Below are 22,961 nucleotides of genomic sequence, written 5' to 3'. Positions count from 1 at the left end.
CAAGCGGGGGGCGAGGAGACCGGGAGTGAGACGCTATAAAAAGAGACAGAGTCGGGCAGTTGTGCACTTCGGGGGCACTTGCCTAGAGTTGGAGGGCTGGAACAGCCAGGAGACTGGGGGAGGAGAAAGGGTACCCAGAGGGGTACTGCAGTTTCCGTCCCTAAGGAGGAGAAAGAACCTCGAAGACCAGGAGAGAGAACCCAGAAGAGGTGCAGGTTAAGCCTCAGAAGAGGAGGGAGACTCAGGGGATGAGAAAGGAGACCCCAGAGGGGAGGGTGCAACTTCAGCTCCTAAGGGGAAAGAAGCCGGACACCCCAAGGAGAAGGGGGATCTCAGAAAGGGCTCAGCTTCAGAACCCAAGAAGGAGGGGGGTAGATCCTGAGAGAGAAGGGGTGCAGCTTCAGCCGTAGAAGAGGAGGAGGGGGACCTCGGGGAGGAGGAAGGGAACTGCAGAAGGGGGTGCAACTTCAGCTCCTAAGGAGAAAGAAGAGGTAGGAGAGGGACCCCAGAGGGGGTCCAGATTTAATTTCTGCTTCGTCTTAACCTAGAGTGCAACAAGCGATCCATCCTCACCCCCATTCCCTCTCCGTACTGGGTATTTGCTTAGTGGAGGAGTAGGAAAAATCTGAAAGTTGTCCGGGGGTTCCCAAGCCCAGAGCGATGGAGACGCAGGGGCTTGAGGTAGGGGGAGACCCTGCCATTTTATCTCAGGACAAGAAAATGATGGACAATAGCAGTAGGTTGCTTAACTACTCCTGGCAGGATCCTGGCCTGGCCGAGAGCACCGTGAAACGACCCACATGGGTACCTTTTACTCTCGCGACCATCCTCATCTTTACTATTGTAGTGGACATCTTGGGCAACATCCTGGTCATCCTTTCGGTATATCGGAACAGGAAGCTGAGGAATGCAGGTAAAAATGACTCTTGGGAGCCACGTGGGGAATGGGAAAAGAAACTCAGAAAAAAGGGGTGACAAGAAGTCGAGGTGAAAAAGGGGGGAGATGATACCCGGGAGAGGCAACTAAAGTCTTCCTGTTCCAGTCCTAGACTTCTTTCCCTCTGAACTCTCTCTCAGTAATGAATCAAACTCTACCCTCCCTGCATTTTCTCTCCCCAACTTCTTTTGGATCAGAACAAAACTTAGAGACACATCTTTTCCCTCTTGGTTATCTGTCTATCTATCATCTATCTATCTTCTATCATCCGTCTATCTATCTTCTATCACTCTATCTATCTATCTATCTATCTATCTATCTATCTATCTATCTATCTATCTATCTATCTATCTATCATCTATCTTCTATCTGCCTATATATCTATCATCTATCCAACTCTGTCTCATTTATTTATTTTGCCTGAAGACTTTCCATAAGAGTTCATAGATTTTAGTAGTAAGCATTCTTTTCTTTATAGTGTCCAACCTAAAATGCTCTTTTGAAAGCAATATATAGTCTTCAGATTACCAAAAAAAATTACCATTCAGTTTTGCTAAGGTTGCTTTCTATTTTCTGAAAGAAAATTTAAAATGCAACTTTTGTTTCAAGTTGTAGAGTTCATTAGACTATTAGATACACATCTCAGTAGGTTCCTAAAATCAACTTACTTTACACCAGGAGTTTTTAACCTCTTTTGGAGTATCATGGACACCTTTGGCAATCTGATGAAACCACTGCATCTCTTCCCTTAATGTTTTTAAATGAATAAAAATTTATACGATTGCAAAGTAAACCAGTTATATTACTTATCAAGTCATTTTTAATTAAAGTTTATGAATCTCAAGTTAAGAGCCCTTACTCTAATCTATTTCCACAATTTGAGTTCTTTATTTTAGTCATTTGTCTTGAAATATGTGTTTAGAGCTGTATATGATGTTTATATATAAATATAAGAAATATAAGATATTTAGATATCTTAACTATTAATATGAGAGAAAATGCAGCAGATATTATGGTGACCAGAAATTCTGTCTTCTTTATTTCCACGTCTTCTCCCAGTGCTTAACAAATATTCACTGAATAAATCAATGGATGAATGAATGAACTATAAAAATCCTCAGAATTCATTCATGACATCATGGATATGGCCAATTAAGTATCAGTTTCTTTTTGGTTTATTCTTTTGAAACAGTCATGGTTGTGTCAAGGTAGACATTTTTATGTTGGGTTTAAGAATAATTTTGTACTTGAGTTATAGCTGCTTTTTCAGTGAGCAACTGAGGATAAATGGTTTATTTCAGGTGAGTTTTTGCAAACTCTTCAACAGCTGGAGAAAATTAAGTATTTCAGCATCATATTTTGGCATTGTACACTGATGCAGTGTTTGCCCATTTGTGAAAGAATCATCCAAATGATTTATACACCTACAAAGGAAATTGACATGGGAGATGGGACTAGTAAGCAGGCACATAAGGGGATTGCTTCATGCATGATGAGGCACTTGGGTCGAGCCTTGAAGGAAGATAAAGTTTCTGAGAGGGAGAGTTGAAAAAGCATAGACTGCATTATAATTATAAGGGAAAGGTCTATGTGAGTTCACAGCAGTGAGTGATAGAGTATTAAGTCAGGGGAAATGATTAGTAATGTAATACAACTGTTACCTACAGTTTTTTTATTCAATGTACATGGAATCTTTTTTGATATGGATGATTTCTATTTGCATAGATTAGGGGTGGGGAACCTGCTGCCTCAAAGCCACAAGTGGCCTTTTAGGTCCTCAAGAGCAGGCCTTTGGCTGAATCCAAACTGCTTGATAAAATAATTATAAAAACTGTGAAGTTGAATTCTTGGGTACATAAAGGGTCACATGTGTTCCCCGCCTCTGGTGTAGATGACAGCTTCAAGACATCTCATAATATACAGTCCTTTTCTATGTCTTCCCATGTTCCCCCCACCGCAGGAAATCTACCCAGTTTGAAAAAGAGAAAACCAACTATACTCTTTTAACTGGGTATCAATGTGATTTTAAACTCCTTGCAGATAGGAATGATTTATCACACTAGGGAAAGATTCCTCATGAGCACCAAATAAATACTTATGCAATATTCTTGGGAGTTCATGGATTTCAACAGATTACAAAAGGGATCCATGACACACAAAAATGTTAACAACCTCTGGCCTAGAGATTAAGTGTCCAGAAACAATATCAGTATGTGCCAGAGACAAGAGTCTAGCCCTAGACTTCCTAGTTCTAAGACAAGCTTTCTATCCACTACACCACACTGCCTCAGGTACATGACCGCATGGAAAATTGTAACTTAAAAAAAAGCTTTAACTGTGTCCATCCAACTTTAATTACAATTTATTCAGGAGCTTCATGATAAATATTTTATAAATTACAATAATGCTGCTACTGAGGAAGAATATTAAATGGCATTTTGATAAGAAAAGATAACAGACATACACGTGTAGTATTGCCTTGCTGGGATTTTGCCTATAAATATCCCACTGGTGTTTTCTGGAATGATCATTTTTAATGCTAGCCACAATAAAAAAGACCTCTGCACCTGGAGGACAGTTTGTAATATGGTTCTTAGACAGATGTAGTTATTTTATGTGACTCACCAAAGACTATTATGTAAAGCCTTATTGCCTTTCATTCTCTTTATTCCTGCTGGATTTATTGTGTTGACAATATAGATGGTTGGCTTGGGATAGAGAAAAAAGAGGAAAACCTCTAAGAAATCTGACTTTTTTTTCCTTTGGAGACATGAGGTAAGTCATTTTACTTTTAAAAGAATTGTTTAGTTCATTTGTTCCTGAAATTCTACTGAAGGATCAAGTTGAGTTTTCTCTCTTTCCATGCAAACCAAAGAGTCTTGCTCTTCTTTCCAGCATCCATGGGTTCCCTAGAAGGTGGTGGTGGTGGTGGAAGAGTTCAGTTTGTGGATAAGACAGTGTGAGACCTTGAAGTTGAGAGCCTTGACCTAGAAGACCTAGATTCTATACCTTGTTCTGCCTTTAATTAGCCTACGACTTTAAGCTAGTCACAACTTTTCTGGGATTCAGTTTCTTTGTAATTATATAAAGAAAAATCTACATAAAATAAATGTGTTGATATGTACTTTGTTCCTGAAAATTTATATAAAAATCAAATTTAGTTTTCTCCTAACATGGGAAATGAGACCATGTGTTTTTTAATTAAAAATGAATTTTAAATTGAAGCATTACAAACTCCATGTAGCAAACCTTTGAACTAACAGAATAAGTCATGCAAATTTTCTTAAGGTGGCAAAATTTCATGTCTATTTTAAAACTAGAAAATCTGTCATTGAAAATCAGTTAAATCTCTCTCCACACCTCCAAAAAGAAAAGTCAAAATGATGTCCAACTGATGTTGAATCAATAGTATTTCCTTGCTATGGTGAAGGAACGATCATCATCATTACTACCATGTACTGAGTACTGAGAAGCTACAGAATTGGATGTGATGTCAGGAAGATAGGTTCAAAACTTACCTCAGACATTTACTCATCATCTATTGATTAGTTTTTAATCCATAATCTAGGGATATCATTTCACTTAAAAAATTAGAGACAAAATGCAGAACAATTAAATTTGAATTTTGAAGATTTCAAGTGTGTATAAATGTTTCTGAGATATTTTCCATGTTTAAAAAGTTAACAGACCTTTTTTTTGGAAACTGGCTTATTGCCGTCTATGAACGGAAACATATAAGTTTAAGAAATACAACAAATATTAAAGCAGCTTTTAACTTTTACACAAATGTTGTTTAATCCCAAGTTTACATGCTTCAAGTTAAAATGTAGTGAGCTTCGAGGTAACATAAGCTATCTGTGTCATAATCCTACATCGATTGACAGTGACCATGGCAGGCAATGCTAATTTTGATATTTGACAGTTACCAGTTCAGATTTGACCCTGTCTTTGAAAACTATGTCAAAGAATCTCTGGGCTTCATTCACTTAGTGGGAGCAAATTCACCCTGTTGGTATCACTTTTCTGTATTTTGACATGGATTCACTCAGAAAAATGCATCTAATTTAGGTGAGAGTTATACATGAATGTATATAACAAATTTGACCATTACATCTTTTCTCAGACCCTGCTTCCTTCAGCCCCTCCCCATAGCGGGTTCTGGTCTACAGCTTGGACAAATTGATTATAAGGAAAGCCTGGGAGTCTGTCTGGATTTCTCTCCCAGTGATTTGATGGGTCCATAGTTTCCTCAGTGTCAGACCTATGCAGAACAAAATTTCTCTCTATAACTTTTCACCCTGATCATTTCTTTATGTGTATTTCCCTCCTCCCCAAGTCTTCTATAAAGCATCTACCAAAATCAAGGAAAGTTTTTACTAGCTGATGTATACAGCTAATCCTTAACATTCACATGATTTAACTTTCATGAATTTGACATTTGTATGATTTTATTAGTAACTTCATTTTCATTTTCACACTGACAACCATACACATTCACAGCTATGTACAGCAGAGAAAAACAAGAGGTTCAATGACTGTAAGTTTCTGGAGCTGCTGGTATCTTACTAGGCACTTCACTAGGTTTGTTCACCATGTAATTGTAGTGTGAAGAGCTCCCTGCACATTTGTTGCACATTTTCATTGTTTGATTTTTAAAACTCAAGTTTTATGTGACAAATATGCCCTCAAAGTGTAGTGCAAGTCCTTTGGCCTCTAAGCTCGAGTATGCCAAGGTAGTGATGTGGTTTAGTGAGGAAATAAAGGCGTTAGATAAACTTTGTGCCTGCAGCTGCTGTTGACCTAATCAACCAACTGACTAGAGAAATTGAGGTTGTCAATCCTACCATCTATTACAGTCTCCAGGCAAAATGTCAACTCGTTTCTGCTATTCTCCCATACTCTGAGATCCTTAAGGATCTTAAAAGCCCACAAAGCAGATGTAGTTGTTGCATTATTTCAAGTTGGTGCATCCTTCATGATATTCAATAGCATTTACCAGTCATGAAGGACGGAGTCAGATATGATGCTGAGAAGCTGCCAGTGACTAAAGTCCCAGCAACCTCTCCCTTGGTTTTCAGGAGGCAGGCAGAGTAGAGAGTTTTACAGCATGTAGTATACAGTACAACATCCTCACACCACCATCTGACACAGTGGAAGATAAGATTCAAGTGAAAAAATGTTTCAGTTTTAAGAATTTTATTTGCTATATAGTATTTTTGGTATTTTAGATTTCATGTGTTATGAAACGTGAATACTATCTGAAATATATTTTTAATTTAGATCTTAACACAAAAGCTCACAGAATTCTACGGAATTGCTAGTGAGAAGAATATTTTTATGTTTTCAAATTTATTTTGTGGATTGCCTATTATGGATTATTTCATGGTTAGTGTGTTAGGAAAAGTTATCAGAATTAATGTTTTGTTGTGAAGAATTATAAGCAGAAAACTATATTTCCAGCAATTTCTAGTGAAAGATGCAATTTTTGGTGGTTGTGGGAACCCAACCCCCTCTTTCTCATATGTTCACTGTATCAACATTTGTGTTTTTTAATTTTGCACTACTTTCCAGGAACATTGACCCCATGAAATTTTAAGATTGATTGTTTATGTGTAATTATGTAAAATACTCTATATGTAAAACTAGCTGTGTGACCCTGAACAAGTCACTTAACCTCTGTTCGCCTCACAAAATACAGCTCATAATAGCTACCTACTTCCCAAAGTTGTTGTGTTGTGAGGATCAAATAAAATAATTGTGAAGTGCTTAGCACATTATCTGGCACATGGTAGGCACTATATAAATGTTAGCTATTGTATTCATTCATTTGTTAAGCACCTACTATGTGCTAAGAACTAGGAATATAATATATGAATATAATCTTGAAGTACTAAAATTCTATCATTTTACTATGTCTTATTCTTGCTATATGATTGGCCCACTTCCTTTTCATTAGAGATTTCCCTGATAATACTGACTCTCTTGCCACCACTGGATGGAAAAATGAAAAGAAATTTTTGATCTAAGCACATCTATTCAGCAACTTAACACTTTGACAGGCTTAGATTTGCTGTAATGGTCTGTGACTTCCAGGGTAGCTTGCATAGGAGAATATCATTAACTACCTGGGATTCAGGACGGTTTTCAAATGGGTAAGGAGGTTATTTGTAGAAGAGAAACCTTAATTTCTATTTCCAATTTCCTTGGCATTTCAACCTCCTGCTCTCTTTATTTCTCAGTTTGCTGAACAATAGAAATTTTTCTTTCTTAAATTGTGGTCATAAAATCTATAATTGCTCAAGAGAGAATTGAGAATCAATTACCATACCCTGGTGATATGTGGTATTTGTTCAGTGAAATCAGATGTAACAACTTTTGAAAAATTCAGTGATATTTTCGTTGATCCCTATAAACAGCATGAGATGAGAAAGGAATTACTTTCTAGGAGCCTTCTGTTATGAATTGTGTTCAATGAAAAAACAAACCAAGAAGCCATACCCAGTGGAAAATTTATTAAAGGTAATTTTTTTATTAGCATTTTCTTTTCACTAATTACAAAATTACATTTCAAGGAAAACATTTTACATGAATCAGCCTGAAAATATATTAAATATGTACATATGTATACATAAAATTTATATACATGTTTTTATTATTAAGGCAACTCTTGAAAATGTGAAATTGGTGACATCAAAGGTTTTCTGTATTAAATCAAAAACATTCTGGCTGATTTGGGGGAGACTAAGCATGATAGTTTTCTTGAGTTCAGGAGTCCTGAGATATATTAGGGTTAAAGATAATGAGATGTCTGTACTAAGTCTGATACCACTACCATGAGTCCCTGGTAGCAGAAGATTACCAGGCTGTCTAAGAACCTGGTAAGATGTTGAAGGGGTGAACCTGCCCAGGTCAGAAAAACAGAGCAGGTTAAATCTTTTATGATCATCAGTATTGGGATCTGGCCCATGAGGGGCAGCTGAACTGTCAACGTGGGCAATATAGGAAGACCAAGTCTCAAAAACAATCAAAGGTACTTTATCAGAGGATAAGATCACTATCTAAATGTTGCCCCCAGATAGGTATTTTGCATTTACTTATCTGAGAACTAGTTTTTAGTTTTGGCTCTTATAATCTATATTTGCCTGTACCATAACTCAAGTACATTAGTCTACTGCCCTGGCTTGACCACCCAAATCTTTAACAGCAATACCTGTATCTTAGAAAGTTTATCTTTCTATCTGAGCAGAGGTCAAAGTACCTGAGCGGCTTGTGTTTCAGCACCATGGAAAGCAGCTTGACTTCTCACCAATTCTTTACTCCTTCTATTAAGGAATGAAGATAATACCTTATAAATTTGTTGCCAAGATGGAAATCTAACTCTCAAGAATCTGAGAGTTTGCCTTCTTCCAAATATATCAGATTCATTAAATAAGTGGATCTTTTTGTTATTCAGTAATGATCCAATTTTCTGTTTATTGATTCAAATATTCCAGCACAGTGCTTAACATGAAGTGAATTCTAGATGGTTAATTGATTAATGTGATAGCTATACAGGGGATATTAGAGAAGTATAATTTATGTTCCTAGCCCCAAGGAGCTTATCATCAAGTGGAGGACTCTTTTATATGTAGGCCTATCTCTAACTTAATACTATTGGTCAAATACATTTGACTGTGGTCATATACATTTTCTGTGGTTCAGCAGAAGCTAGATATTATTTTTTAACTAGGAATCAAATTAATTTCCTTTTTCAACATATTCAATTGTGAGTCTGCTTGTATCCTAATTTTTTAAAGCCATGATTATGATTAAGAATTTAATGACATATTGTAAGGAGAGATAATATGGCATAGTGGATCAAAAGCTAACCTTTAATTCAGGAAGATCTGCATTCCAGTCCTACCTCTGATACATGACAGCTATGTGGTTTCAAAGTAATTCAGGCAACTCTCTAGGCTGTAATTTACAGAGGAGGTGGTGACCTAATTGGTAGAAGGTATTTCCTTACCTGGGAATTCTCTATGTCAATAAAATTATTCCAGTTCACTATCCCTAACTCTATTGTCACATATTCCCAACTGACAAATTCTCACATGCAACTGTGAACTCATTGACAAGAATCTTCCTTGCAATAATGGAGATCATGGGGCCTCTCTGTTTGCCCCTCCAGTATGACTATTATTCCTTTCCTCTTGTATATTTGCCACTTGGGGTCCCCCCAATCTTCTGGGGTCTTAGATTCTTTTGACATCTCATACATCATGAATTTCAGTTGTTCATTGCTTATCCCTCACTCTTTTCCTATGACTAGCCCATCTTCTTTTTGGATCAGATATTTCTTTATATAGCTTCTTCTTTATAACACTTTGCTTTTAATGTGTTACCACTTGCTCATGCCCACTGTATGTGTCATGTATTACTGGCTCACCTAAATATTGTAATCTTCAGTCCATAATTTTTCATCCAATAACATATCAATTTTAGCATATCCAAATTTCCTAGTTGCAGGTAACTGGTTGGCCTAAGTGAAGAAAAAGTACTTTCATGATAATGCAATACTTTTATTTCCTCAAAACTCTGGGATCACTACAGTGTGTTCATCCTTCATTGCCAAAAAAGACCATGCCATCAGAGAAATGGTGACATGACTTGCACTTGACTTTGTTTTGAGTGAGGGAGGGCTGTGCAGGTCACCAGCCTCACTTCTCCTCTAGAGTCATCTGAATCCAGTGACCAGATATTCATCTGGATGACTGGAGATGACCCAGGATGAGGCAGTTGGGGTTAAGCGACTTGCCCAAGGTCCCACAGCTAGTGAGTGTCAAGGGTCTGAAGTGAGATTTGAACTCAGGTCCTCCTGACTCCTGCACTGGCACTCTATCTACTGCACCTAGCTGCCCCAATCACTATGGTAATGTGAAGTGTGGGTGCTTACAGTTAAATCCTTGAAGGCGAGAAGTGTTAGAGAGCATGAGGAAAAGAGAATGGAGAAATCAATGGAGATGGAGTCTGGATACATTCCCTTCTCTGATGAGATCCTTGAACTCTCTAGAGAATGGGTATGATGGCAACAAAAACCTGGAAACTGCTAGGGAAGCACCATAGGATAATAGATTTAGAGCTAGAAGAAACTTTGTTGTTGTTCAGTTGTTTTCAGTCACGTCCAACTCTTCATGACTATATTTGGGGTTTTCTTGGTGAAGATGCTGGAGTGGTTTGCCATTTCCTTTTCCAGCTCATTTTATAGATGAGGAGATTGAGACTGACAGGGTTAAGTGACTTGCCCATGGTCATACTTCTAGGAAGTATTTTGTATTTTGAAGGAGTCTTCCTGACTCCAAGCCCTGACACTCTCCACTGTGCCACCTAGCTGTTCCACAAAAGGGCTTTAGAAGTCATCAATACTGAGAAATCTGAGGCACAGAGAATCTGAGCCCATCAATAATATTGAGAAATCTGAGATCAAAGTCACAGAGCTAGTAGTTATCTGAGGTGGTATTTATACCTAGGTCTCCTGATTTCAAGTCTAATCTGCTACTGCTTGCTACCTTTCATGACCTACCAGTAACTCCTCATAAAATTATCTGGGACCCTTCGTATAAGTAATTGAAATCTAAGACAACAATTGTTCTAGTTTTTCCTCTTTCATTATTTTCCTAGAATAAATTTGAAAACCCAGAGTTGTCTGCCCAATTTTTTCTTATATCATGATTAAACTATTGTTTTATGATTCCCATCCTGAATCCTTTGCAACAACATTGTATTCATCTAAAAAATGAAGTTTAACTCTTACAAGTCATGGTTTCTCCTACTTCTTTAATTTTGTGTTCAATTTTTTCTTCCTTCCTATTTTTCTCTTCAAGTTTGTATTTCCTTTTTTTCATAGACTTGAGTGCTAGAAAGCCCTGTAGTTATTTATGAAAGATCATAAAGTGATAGATTTAGAGCTGAAAGAGACCATAAAGACCATTGAGTCCAACTCTCCTATGGTATTGATGAGAAAACTGAGATACAGAAAACTTAAATGACTTGCCAAGGTTGACAGGTAGCAAGTGTCTGAGGCAGGAACTGAAGGCAGATCATCTTGACTCAAAGTTCACTATTCTATCCATTGATCATTAGAGCCGGGAAAGATCTTAGTGATCATCTAGTCTGTTTGCTTGCTTTGCAGAGGCACAGATGTGCAAGATCTCATAGCTACATACTGGTGGGCTAGGACTAGAACTTGGATCTTTTGAGAGTTAGCTCAGGGTTTTTTGTATTTAACCACTGTGTACTTTGGCTGCCCATTTTGCTTTTAAGGCTGTTGTATACTTGATAATGTACTGCTTGTATGTATTATTATTTCATAAAGCTGTTCATGTATTACTTGAAAATGTGTGAATTTATGATTTAAAAATTACTTTCACTTCCCAATGCTCCTTCAAAAGGGTACCTCTCCTTGTAACAAATTAGTGCTATTAAGCAAACAAGTTAACACATTGTATCTGAAAATGCATACTTTATTCAGTGCCTATATCCCACCATATCTCTAGAGTAGGAAGCGTACTTTACCACAAGCCCTATGAAGTAATGATTAGTTATCATATTTCTCAGTTATAAAGTTATCCAAAAGCTATATTTATTAACATTCTTGTGGTCATTGTGTAAATTGTTCTGCATTTACTTACTTCATTGCCTACTTATGTATTATTTATCATGATACTATGTATAATATATTCCATTTATTAGAAAGAATAAATTCTTATAAAATGCATCTGTTCTTGTGTTGTTCATATAGAGAACAGTCAATTTTGCTATTAATTTCTATGTGTACTTAGGAATTATTTTTATCTAAAATAACCAATATGTCTTTAAGGTATTACTGAAAATGACAAGTCAATTTTTAGGTAATTGCAATACATTTTTAGTAATTTTGATAGCAAGCTTCTAATGTATCTGAATGGTTATAACTAAAAGCTGCTAGGATTACAAAGTATTTTGGACTACTTTAGATTGATTTCTTAATAACTTTTCAATTACTACTAAACAGTGAGTCATGGAAATAAATTTATATTTTTTTCCCAAAAGAAGTCAGCTTTAATCAAAGGCAAACATATTCCCCTCATCTAACCATTTAGTAGTCCCACTGAAAAAGAAGTGAAGAGGTTTGTCTAGCATTACTTTTTCCTTCTCTGTTTTTTGGGTGATTAGTGTTGCCAACCATCACTTTCAGGATCTTTCTTAGAATGTTCCGCAGGAGTCAAGAATAACTCCACTTTTTGGAAAATCAGGACAATGTTGACCTCACTTCAATCTTTCTCTAACTCTTCTATTTTGCGTTAACATTCACCTCTTACTGACAGTGTCTCTGCTTTCACATTTTCCTATTATTTTAGTACCTGAACAAGGAACTGGCTGGCACAATGGACAGAACAAAGGACTCGGAGTCAAAATGACCTGCATTTGAATCAGACACTTACTAGCTGTGTAACTCTAAGCAAGTGACATTTATTATACTCTGGGTACTGTGTTACATGCTTTATAAATGTTATCTCATTTAATCCTTGTAGAAATATAGCCTATTGTTAATTGTTTACCAAATCCAGATTTGATCTCTAGGTCAACCACATGGTGGCTGGATTTAGATTTATTGACAATCAATGACTTGGAAGTGAACCTTATTCATGGCTAGAGAAAGATATATCCATTTCTAAATATTAGTATGTGAATATAATTTCTATAATTATTGCCTTCTTCATTGCATGAAAAGATTCAGCTGTGATTTTTTCCTAAATATTTTAACTGTAAATGGTTTTATAAAATTATATTTTTATAAAATTATATTTTTGATCAAATTTTCAAGAATTGATATTGTGATTGTTTAATCCAATCAAAGCCTATCCAGCATCTATGTTATCTATTTGATGTTTTCTCTGCCCTGTAAGATCAACAATGAACAGCAAACATTTATTAAGTGCCATCTGTAACAAAGAACACTTCCATAAGCACAACTTTTGATTAAAGGGTACATATACTCATTAAATTTAGAGGAAGGTAACTGAAACACACATAAAACCCCTATAATACACAATATTACATAAGCACATAGAGAGTGGAAATGTTAAGTGTTCCACAAGTTGAGATGAAGAAAGTCAATACAAATCTAAGAAATTAGGGAAGGCTTCAGGGAAGAGGGGCAGTTAAATTGAGTTTTAAAGGAAAGATGGTAATTAACAAGTGCTAATTGAAGCAGGCATGGCAGGCAACAGAACACTGTGAGCAAAGCCTTGGAATTAGGCATTATGTACTATTCTAGATAGACCAGTTTGAAAGCTACTGGATTTTTCTTAACTTGTAAGAGAGTAAATATGTGTATGTGTATATATATGTGTGTGCACATACATGTACCTGCACACACGTATATATGTATTGTATATGAAAAACTATTATATGTATGTATAGAAAACATATGTATGCATATGCATACATATGTGTGTATATGTGTATGTATATATGAGAAACATTATATACGTGTGTGTGTGTATGAAAAAAAAATATTCTGGCAACAATATGGTGGAGAGACCAGCAGAGGACAGAATAAAGTGTGGAAAAATTGTCAGGAGATTATTTTCTAGTCTTGGTTTATGATAATCACCATGTCCTAGGGTGTTACGGTGGAAATAAAAGCGAAAGGATGAATACAGGAAATTGTTCATATTGACTTTTAGTCTCCTGAACTTCTACAATATATTACCTCAGTTTCATTAAGATAGTAGAGGAACCTCTATCATATTACAGAGGGCTAAAGATGAAATAGATGGGAAGGAAATGGAGGCAACTGGTTGTGGGTTCCTCACTGGAAAAGTAGTTGAGAGATTGGATGATAACTAGAGGGAGCAGCGAGGTTAAAAGACATTTCTAATGTGGGGGAAAATGCACATATCTGAAGGAAGAACTAGAGCTATAGTCTATTTGATGAGAGCAAGGCAAAAGCAATCTTTGCTTCAGAATCTGACATAGAGCACCTTGGTCTCATCCTCTCAGTTTTATTTCTTGTAGAAGTGCAGACACTTTTTTTTTTTTAAAGTGAGCTCTCATTTGTTTGCTTTTAGTTCTGATCATAGTCATTCACGCTTTCCCTGCATGACTATATGTCAATAAAATCAAGGTCTGACCAAATAATAATAATAGCAATGTATGCATCTTCACATTTGATATTAGAATGGTTTAGTGAAATAACAACATTGTAAAAATGAACAACTAAGGAAAAATTTAAGAATGCTGATCCATGCAATTACCAGCTATGGTTTCTAATGCATGATGATATTACCTACTTCCTGATATCTGACAGAGACTCATATGCAGATGGAGACACACACTTTGGCCAAGGCTCATTTGGAAATTTTTTCTGACTATGCTTATTTGTTACAGAGGCTTCATCTTTTTTTCTTTCTTTTTATTTTTAATATGGATAGGATTAGGAGGGAGAAAAAAATAAAAGTTAATTGAAAAATAATATTTAGTAATGGAAACAATGATTGATGAATAGAGGAGCCATTTTGTAGAATTTTTCTTTTTGGAGATCTTTTCAAACAAGACAGATTATCTATTAGAGGTTGGGGCAGAGGATTAGGGCTGCCTTACAGAGTAGCCAGGATGAAGTTCCTTATGGTTCCTACCATTTAATTGTTCAATCACAGTGAACAAGCCAGTGAAATCTTACTCTTATGCCCCATCATATCATGGAGGTGACCCTGTGTTCTCAAAGGCTATGGCTAATAGAACATAAGGTCTGACAGGAAAGATTCTGACAAGAGATTATAAATATTACCTGGGGACTATCTGGACTAAGCATAGAGAGGTTCATTGTCAGTAGGATGAGTGCTAAGGTGATGAACCAGTTTGCAACGGTAAAGGTCAAGAAAAGAGCATTGAACTGAACTTCCTGATGGCCATTGTTCTGTGTCTCTATGTGCGCTCCGTAGTTTACAATTTCCTCTGAACTTTTGAAGAAGTGTATTAGTTCAGAGGCAATTATATTAATGGCTCTATTAGTATAATAATCTGAATAGAAATTGACCATAATTGATGGTTATGAAATGGAACATAATAAAGAGGATGAAAGTCATGCACACTGCCTGTGACATTATTTATAATTGCATTTGAAAACTATTTTTTTTGCTATAAATCTGCATTCGGTTATTTTGACATGGTGAAGTTTGGGTATGAATTTTGTGATCCAAAGAGAATGTGCTTTTAAAACACAATTTCTTTATCATTTCCATGTTTTTTCAAAAAGCACATGAAACTTCATCCACTGTTATGTTATACATGTACATTTTAAATTATAGCTAATCATTTTATTGGTAATTAAAGCTAATTGGCAGAAGAGGTATGGATAGCATCACTTTTATTTTGTCTCAAGAGGATGAATTTTTTAAGTGTGTTTTTATGAGAGCTCTATTGAAAAGTATATTTAGATGGGGAAAGTCACTTTTTTAGTTAGTTATACTTATTAATGTTATAATGTACTTTTTCAAAAAAAAATTGGTTTGGTGAAATTATCCAATTGAGGCTTTAAGGATAAAGGGTAGTAGTAAAGTTCATCTTTTTAACCGCTAGATCACTCTAGGTTTCTCCACTATCTCTGTAATGTTCTCCTTGGTAGTATACTCATTTGTTTATGTTATACTCCCCTAGTTAGATTGTAAGTGATTGAGGGCAGAGCTATGTTGACTTTTGCATTTCTATGCCCAACACCTAGTGTAGTGCTTTGCACACAGTAGGTACTTAACAAATATTTTTACATTGATGAATTTTTCTGTTTTAAATTCTGTAACTATGCAAAGTGAACAGATGTCAGATTTTTATAAATTCTGCCAATACGGAAAGTGACATGATTCTTTTTTTACCTAATGTGCCTGGTTCCTATGAAGATTTATTTGCTGGTTGTTTTCATTGTTGTTACCTCTATACCTAAGGTAGGAAAGCAAATACAAGAATGAAAGACTTAGCCCTCAAGGAGAACACATTCTAAGTAGTGGTGAGAGACATAAATAGGTACAGGGTATCCCAAAAGTCTTAGGGCAGTTTTAAGCTATTAAAGCTTAGTCTCCACCCAAGACTTTTGGGATACCTAATAGATGCAAGATATATGCAGAGGAGAAACAAGGTAACCTTAGAAGAGATATCTTGGGTAATTTGGAAAGATCTGCTGAAAGCAGTATTTGAGCAGAATCTCTACAGAGACAAGGTGAAGAATGGTAGCATCATGGCATGGAAGAGCGAGAGAAATCAAGGATGTCACCTGCTTGCCACTGCCTTCACCCAAAAGACATTTTCCAATAAATCCCCAAGATAATCTCTTTACAAACTACCTCCCCCCAACCTCCTGAAAACTCACCTTAATGATTAACAGAAAAGAAAGACATGTTTCTTAATTTTGGCAGCATGTTATTATTATTGACCATTTTATTTATCCAAAACTTTGTTGCCTTTTCGAGTTAACTTTATTTAAATTGTTCCACTCCTAGTATATATTTGTCCTCAGGCTTATCTTCACCTTGTATTCTTTTGCATATCTTTTAAAAATCATAAGTTTTAATCATTCATTTTCTTTTATAACAAAGAAATTTCCAGAGATGCCTCCCCAAAACAAACCAATTATCCTTCCATTTAAATAATGAAAAACCCTTAAGCAAAACTGACTGATACTGTGATTATGTCTGAAACAGTATACAACATTGCACATCCACAGTCCTCTATGTCACTATTAAAATGTAAGTTTGTTTCCCAGCCTCTTCTCTAAGGGCCATTATGGGTCATGACAGTTTTTCAGTCTTTGACTTCCTTTTAGAGTTCTTTTTATTTACATTCTTGTAGATGTTGTAAACATTGTTTTGCTTTTTTTGGATGGATATCACTTTGAACAAGCCCCCCATGTTTCTCTGAATTCCTCACATTAACTGTCATGAACATTTACAATAAAATTATATTACATTCATATACTATAGTTGGTTTAGCCATTCCCTGTTGATGAGTGGCCTCATTGATTCCATTTTCTTTGTTTTTGTTTTTTGCTACTGGACTCTAAAGAATGCTGCTAGGAATATTTTGGTGTATGTTAGATATGTCTTTCTGTTACTTACCTCTTTGGAATTTATGTTCAATATAAAAGAGTATTAACAGTTTATTGACTTTCTCACGTAGTTCAAAATTGATTACCCAAATTGTTGGACAAATTCACAGGTATAACAGCAATCTATTAGTGTTTCTGACTTCCTGCATTTCTCCAATATTGGCTCTTTCTTTTATCATCTTTCCAATTTGATGGGTGTGAAGCAAAACCTGACTTTCATTTTAATTTGAGTAGTTTGCCTACTCAAAAAAAAAAAAAAAAAAAAGGAATCAAACTTGGAGGGGAAGATCCTCAGTGTTTCGGACCAGAACAGAAACAATTGGTATTTACGCTTACTCTGAGTAAACAAAATCCAAACAATTACCAAGTGAGGCTTGTAGGACCTATTTTTGACCAATCAATGAGAGCCAAAGTGATTTGGGTTTAAGGCATGGCCAAGCAGTTAGCTCCATTTGAATCCCAATGAGCGTTAGCAAAGTCTGGTTTTCCAGTGCTCCGTTCCAAAAAATCATAAATGAAAGTACATGGGACAAAAGAGTTAATTGCCCCAGTTACTTTTTTTTTAGATGATAGAATAAATAAGGAAAAGGAAAAAAAATCTAGTCCATAAATCTCAAGGCATCTTACCAGGTTTAAGCAATCAAAATTTACGTTCCTTTTGGCAGAGCATCCACATATAAGGGGTGCTGGGAACCCTGAATTGTCTGCATATAGGTTGGCATCCACCTTGAAAGAATTTGTGCACTCAAACCTTTTTTCTAGAAAAAGGGCATTTTACTGCAATACCAACAGTGCACACTAGATTCCTAGTGAATCTGAAACTTAGTAGGGGGTGAGACTGGTACTTATGTAAAAAAAAAAGGACAGCAAAAATTTATGGATGGGATCAAGGAGTGGTAGGTGGCCTGGAGTGGGTAACAGTGAAAAGATCTAGATGGGATTAAGGAGTGGTAAATAGCCTAGGGGAGACAAGAGTGACTATGAAAGGACTGTTAAATGTCTAGGTGGGTCAGATGCCTTGGACAAGATGCCAGTTGTCTGGGCTGCTGAAATGTATGGGAAAATTCAGGGATTGGCTTGCTTTCAAAGACATGGTCTTTTCCTTTAAGGGTTTCAGGTCTCATAACCTCACCATTAGGATTTCCCATGTGGACAGAGGGAGAGTAGAGAGTAAAGAAAAGAGGAAAAAAGGAGGGAGGGAAGATGGGGAAGGAAGGAAGGAAGGATAAAAGGAGCATTGCCCAACTGGAATTGGCCATTTGGGTCTCTGGGGAGCAGCTACTACTACTCACAAACTGTTGTCTGTCCTTTGTTCTCAAAGAGGATGGATGACATCAGGAGGGAATGTATTTACGTATATAGTAAGTAATGACATTTGTATCGGTTCTCTATAGGTCTTAGGTGTCTGATTTGGATAAGAAATATTTAATGTAAGGATTTTTCCCACTTCATGTATTTTCTTATGTTTGTAGTTGTTTTGTAATGGTATGTTTATAGTTCATTTATTTAGGCAAAAGCTTTTAAATGTTATGTAACCAGTTTATAAGTTAATATATTTCTGTAATCCGTATTGCCTCTTTTTATCTTTTGGGCTCTCTTCTTTCCAATGTCTGGTTATGAATTGTTAACCTATCCATAATTTTGAAATACATAATCTTTCATTTTGAAATTTCTATGTTGTGACATTTGCATTTATATTATTTGGTAAGCTGGAATTTATTAGGATATAAGATAGAAGATGCTGATTTGGACTAATTTTTCACCAAGTTGCTTTCCATTTTACACAGAAGCTCTTGTCAAATAAGGAATTCCTTTGGTAGTAGCTTGTATTCTAAATTGCTGTAAACATTTATTTCTAATTCTTGTTCTCTCTTCCACAGGTATGCATTTTAGTTTTGTTTCCAACATGAGATTGTTTTGGTGAACTACTCCTCTGGAGATAGTTTATTTCCGGTAGTGCTGAACTTGATTTTTATTTTTTTGGTACACTCTCTTAATATTCTTGTTCTTATTTCTTCAAATCATATTTTTTTCAAATCACATATTTTTGTGTGTAGTTCTATATATAGCATCTTTTTGGTAATTTGACTGGTTGAAAGAACAGTTTTATTTAAAATTACAATGTAGGAAGTGAATAGTATATTAATATTTCTTTATGAAGTGAGAAAAATATTTCTGTTTTGAAGTCAAAATAATTAAGAGTCCATTGGCTGTTCAGCAAAGTGAAATTTCAGAAATGCCTATATAACAAAAATGAAATTAATGCAAAGAGTGAAATTAATACATTTTGTAATTATTTTTCTAGGCAACATATTTGTGGTAAGCCTGGCCATCGCAGACTTGGTAGTGGCAGTATACCCATACCCCTTGGTCCTTACATCTATATTTCACAATGGATGGAACCTGGGATACCTGCACTGCCAAATTAGTGGTTTTCTCATGGGTCTGAGTGTCATTGGATCCATATTCAACATCACTGGCATTGCCATTAACCGCTACTGCTACATCTGCCATAGTTTCAAGTATGACAAGTTATATAGTAACAAGAACTCCCTCTGCTATGTGGTAATAATTTGGCTGCTGACACTTGTGGCCATTGTGCCCAACTTGCTGCTTGGATCACTCCAGTATGACCCCAGGGTCTTTTCCTGCACATTTGCACAATCGGTCAGCTCTGCATATACAATAACCATTGTGACTTTCCATTTCATCACTCCCATTATCATCGTTACCTTCTGCTACCTGAGAATATGGATCCTTGTCCTTCAGATACGACGGAGGGTGAAACCTGACAGCCAACTAAAACTGAAACCGCATGACTTCAGGAACTTTGTCACCATGTTTGTGGTCTTTGTGCTTTTTGCCATCTGCTGGGGTCCTTTAAACTTTATAGGTCTTGCAGTGGCTATCAATCCTGTCAAGATCATTCCCAGAATTCCAGAGTGGTTGTTTGTGTCCAGTTACTACATGGCCTATTTTAATAGCTGCCTTAATGCCATTATATATGGATTACTGAACCAGAATTTCAGAAGAGAGTACAGAAGAATTATAATGTCCCTTTGCTCAGCAAAAGTATTCTTTGTGGATAGCTCTAATGATGTGCCAGAGAGAATGAAAAGCAAACCCTCTCCTTTGATGACCAATAACAATCAAATCAAAGTGGACTTTCTGTGAAAAGAAGAACCTTGTGCTGCTCATGGATTTATTTATTTTATTTTATGTGTATAGCCATAGTGAAGTATTTTCTTGAGAAGCTGATCCTTGACTGAGGAAACCTTAAAGAATCTGTATGTCAATCAAATTTATAAACCAGGGGTGAGGAAACCATGACCTCAAAGTCACATGTGGCCCTCTAGGTCCTCAAGGGTGTGTCCCTTTGACTGAATCCAAACTTCACAGAACAAATCCCACTAATAAAAGGATTTGTTCTGTAAAACTTGGACTCAGTCAAAAGGCCCCACTCAAGGACCTAGAAGCCCACATGTGGCCTTGAGGCTACAGGTTCTTCACCCCTGTGTAAATCAAGACTGAAGAAGCAAGAGACTTGAAAATTAGCAATGTCTTACAATACTTAAAATACCCTGTTTTTAGTCTGAAAAAAGTGCTTATGCTTCTTCCAAAATGTTATTACTTCATACAAGTCATTTCCTAATTGATAAATTGTCAAAGAATATGAACTGGTAGTTTTCAGAAGAAAAAATCAATAATTTCTATAGCTAAATTAAAAAATGCGCTAAATCATTATTGATTAGAGAAATGCAAACTGAAACAACTGTGAAGTAACACTTCATACTTATCAGATTGGCTAATGTGACAGAAAAAGAATACAACAAATGTTGGAAGGTGTATGGGACATTAATACACTGTTGGCAGAGTTATGAACTGATCCTACCATTCTGGAGAGCAATTTGGAACTATGCACAAAGGGCTATACAAAATGTGCATACCCTTTGACCCAGCAGTACTACTACTAGGTCTGTATCCCAAAGAGATAAAGAACCAAGAGGAAAAGGACCTATATGTACCAAAATATTTAGAACAGCTCTTTTTGTGGTGGCAAAGAATTGGAAACTGAGGGGTCATCCATCAACTGGAGAATGGCTGAAAAAATTGTGGTATATGATTGTGATGGGACACTATTATGCTATAAGAAACTATGAGTAGGATGCTTTCAGAAAAACCTGGGAAAACTTATATGAACTGATGTACCATGAGTGTCACCATAAGTGAGCAGAATTAGGAGAACATTGTGCACAGTAACAGCAATGTTGTACAATGATCAACTGTGAATGACTTAGCTATTCTTAACAATACAACGATCCAAGACAATTAAGAAGGACTTATGATGAACATTGCTATCTACCTCCAGAGAAAGAAGTGATAGAATCTGAAGGCAAATCAAAGCAAACTTTTAAATTAAAATTTTTTTTGTTTTTTTCCAAATTTTTGGTCTGTGTTTTCTTTTGCAACATGACTATTATGGAAATATGTTTTGCATGACTACACATGTATAATCTATATCAAATTACTTGCATTCTTAAGGATGGGGGAAGAGTGGGAGGGAGGGAGAGAATGTGGAACTGAAAATTTTGAAAAAATGAATGTTAAAAATTATTAGATGTAATTGGTAAAAATAAAATAAAAAAATTTAAAAAGAAAAAGAATCTTATGTCAGATTCAAGAGACAATTTTAGAACAAAAATACTGAGTTTATCTAACTGAATAGACAACCAATATTTTCCTTCCTTATATTTAAAAAAAAATAATACCTGACAGGTGCTCACTACTTGACTAACTTTTACCTAACTAAATATTTCTTCCAAAAAAAGGGACATGGTTAATTTTGAAATGAAGGAAGAAGAAAGAGGGAGAAATATGATGAATACATAATGTCATAGTCTATTCCATTTGGTTTAGCTATTAAGCACCTAATACGTGCTTTGCTGGGCACTGGGTTTACAGAGAGAAATACATCATAATCCTTGCCATCAATGAGATTTCATCAGTCAGGCAATTAATTTAGAAATATTAGTGAAACCAGTTGTTTTAAAAGACATATAACAAAATCATGAGTTCAGATATTTTTCCCTTTTCCCCTAGTAATATTGCACTTTTGGTGGAGTTATATGTAATAATAGAGGTTTGATAAACTTGTAGCAAGAAAGTTTACACATTTGGTGAGAGTGAAATGTTTGCTAAACAATCTTTGAAATACCATGAAGAGTTTGCTTTAAAATTGTGTCTGAATGTACAAAGTATTTAGGCTATTTTAGAGACAACTAATTATTTCACATGTTCCCTTGAATCAATGATCTCGCATCACTTAAGAGAGATGAGCCCAGTCATCTACCCAGGAATAAATAAGCAAATGAACAATAGTGATATAGATAGATAGATATAGATACACACACATACATACTGCTAGATTACAAAATTCAATTAGATTGTAACATGTAGCCATCTGAATTGGTCCTTCAGTCTGTCTGGGGCAAGGCATTGTTAAAGAACTGTGAAGTAGGCACAGAATGATGGGAGAGCAGGCTGAATTGTTTTTAAGAAATTATGTAACATTCTCAATTGTTCCCAATTTTTTTTTCCTAGCTGTCTTTTTTAACAATAGTATTCACCTGCTCTTGAAAATATATAGTTGCTAATCATAGAATATGGTAGCAATAGAAGAATCAACATTGTGGGGACCCACAGGTCAATGAAAAGACCCAGGGAAGCCACAGGGAAGTTGGAGCATAATATGAACAATTATGTTTTTGTGGTGTATAAACAGCATGAAGGACACATACGCCTGGAAAACAATGTGGATGATTCACGTAGCAACAATATAGGATAAATACATGGACTCCGTAAATTGAGCAGACTCTGTGTGGAGGATTTTTTAAAATAAGTGAA

The 22,961-nt window shown here is 35.9% G+C and overlaps 1 protein-coding gene across 1 annotated transcript; it reads left to right on the top strand.

Moving 5' to 3' along the window:
* MTNR1A (melatonin receptor 1A) lies at positions 1 to 21,500 on the top strand. Its single transcript, XM_072625668.1, has 2 exons — positions 1 to 913; positions 19,363 to 21,500. The coding sequence occupies exons 1-2, from the start codon at positions 661 to 663 to the stop codon at positions 20,229 to 20,231; spliced, it is 1,122 nt and encodes a 373-aa protein (XP_072481769.1). The 5' UTR covers positions 1 to 660; the 3' UTR covers positions 20,232 to 21,500.
* Positions 21,501 to 22,961: the final 1,461 nt, after the last annotated feature.

This window comes from Notamacropus eugenii, chromosome 7, assembly GCF_028372415.1.
Source record: "Notamacropus eugenii isolate mMacEug1 chromosome 7, mMacEug1.pri_v2, whole genome shotgun sequence".
Taxonomy (NCBI): domain Eukaryota; kingdom Metazoa; phylum Chordata; class Mammalia; order Diprotodontia; family Macropodidae; genus Notamacropus; species Notamacropus eugenii.
The sequence above is the reverse complement of the archived record's forward strand: the minus strand, read 5'-3'. Positions and strand labels throughout refer to the sequence as shown.

What these genes read in the sequence shown, in the direction of transcription:
- MTNR1A (XM_072625668.1), top strand. Translation starts at nt 661, where the DNA reads ATGGAGACGCAGGGGCTTGAGGTAGGGGGAGACCCTGCCATTTTATCT. An exon ending in CAGGAAGCTGAGGAATGCAG is followed by an intron (nt 914 to 19,362) that starts GTAAAAATGACT and finishes TTATTTTTCTAG; the next exon opens with GCAACATATTTGTGGTAAGC.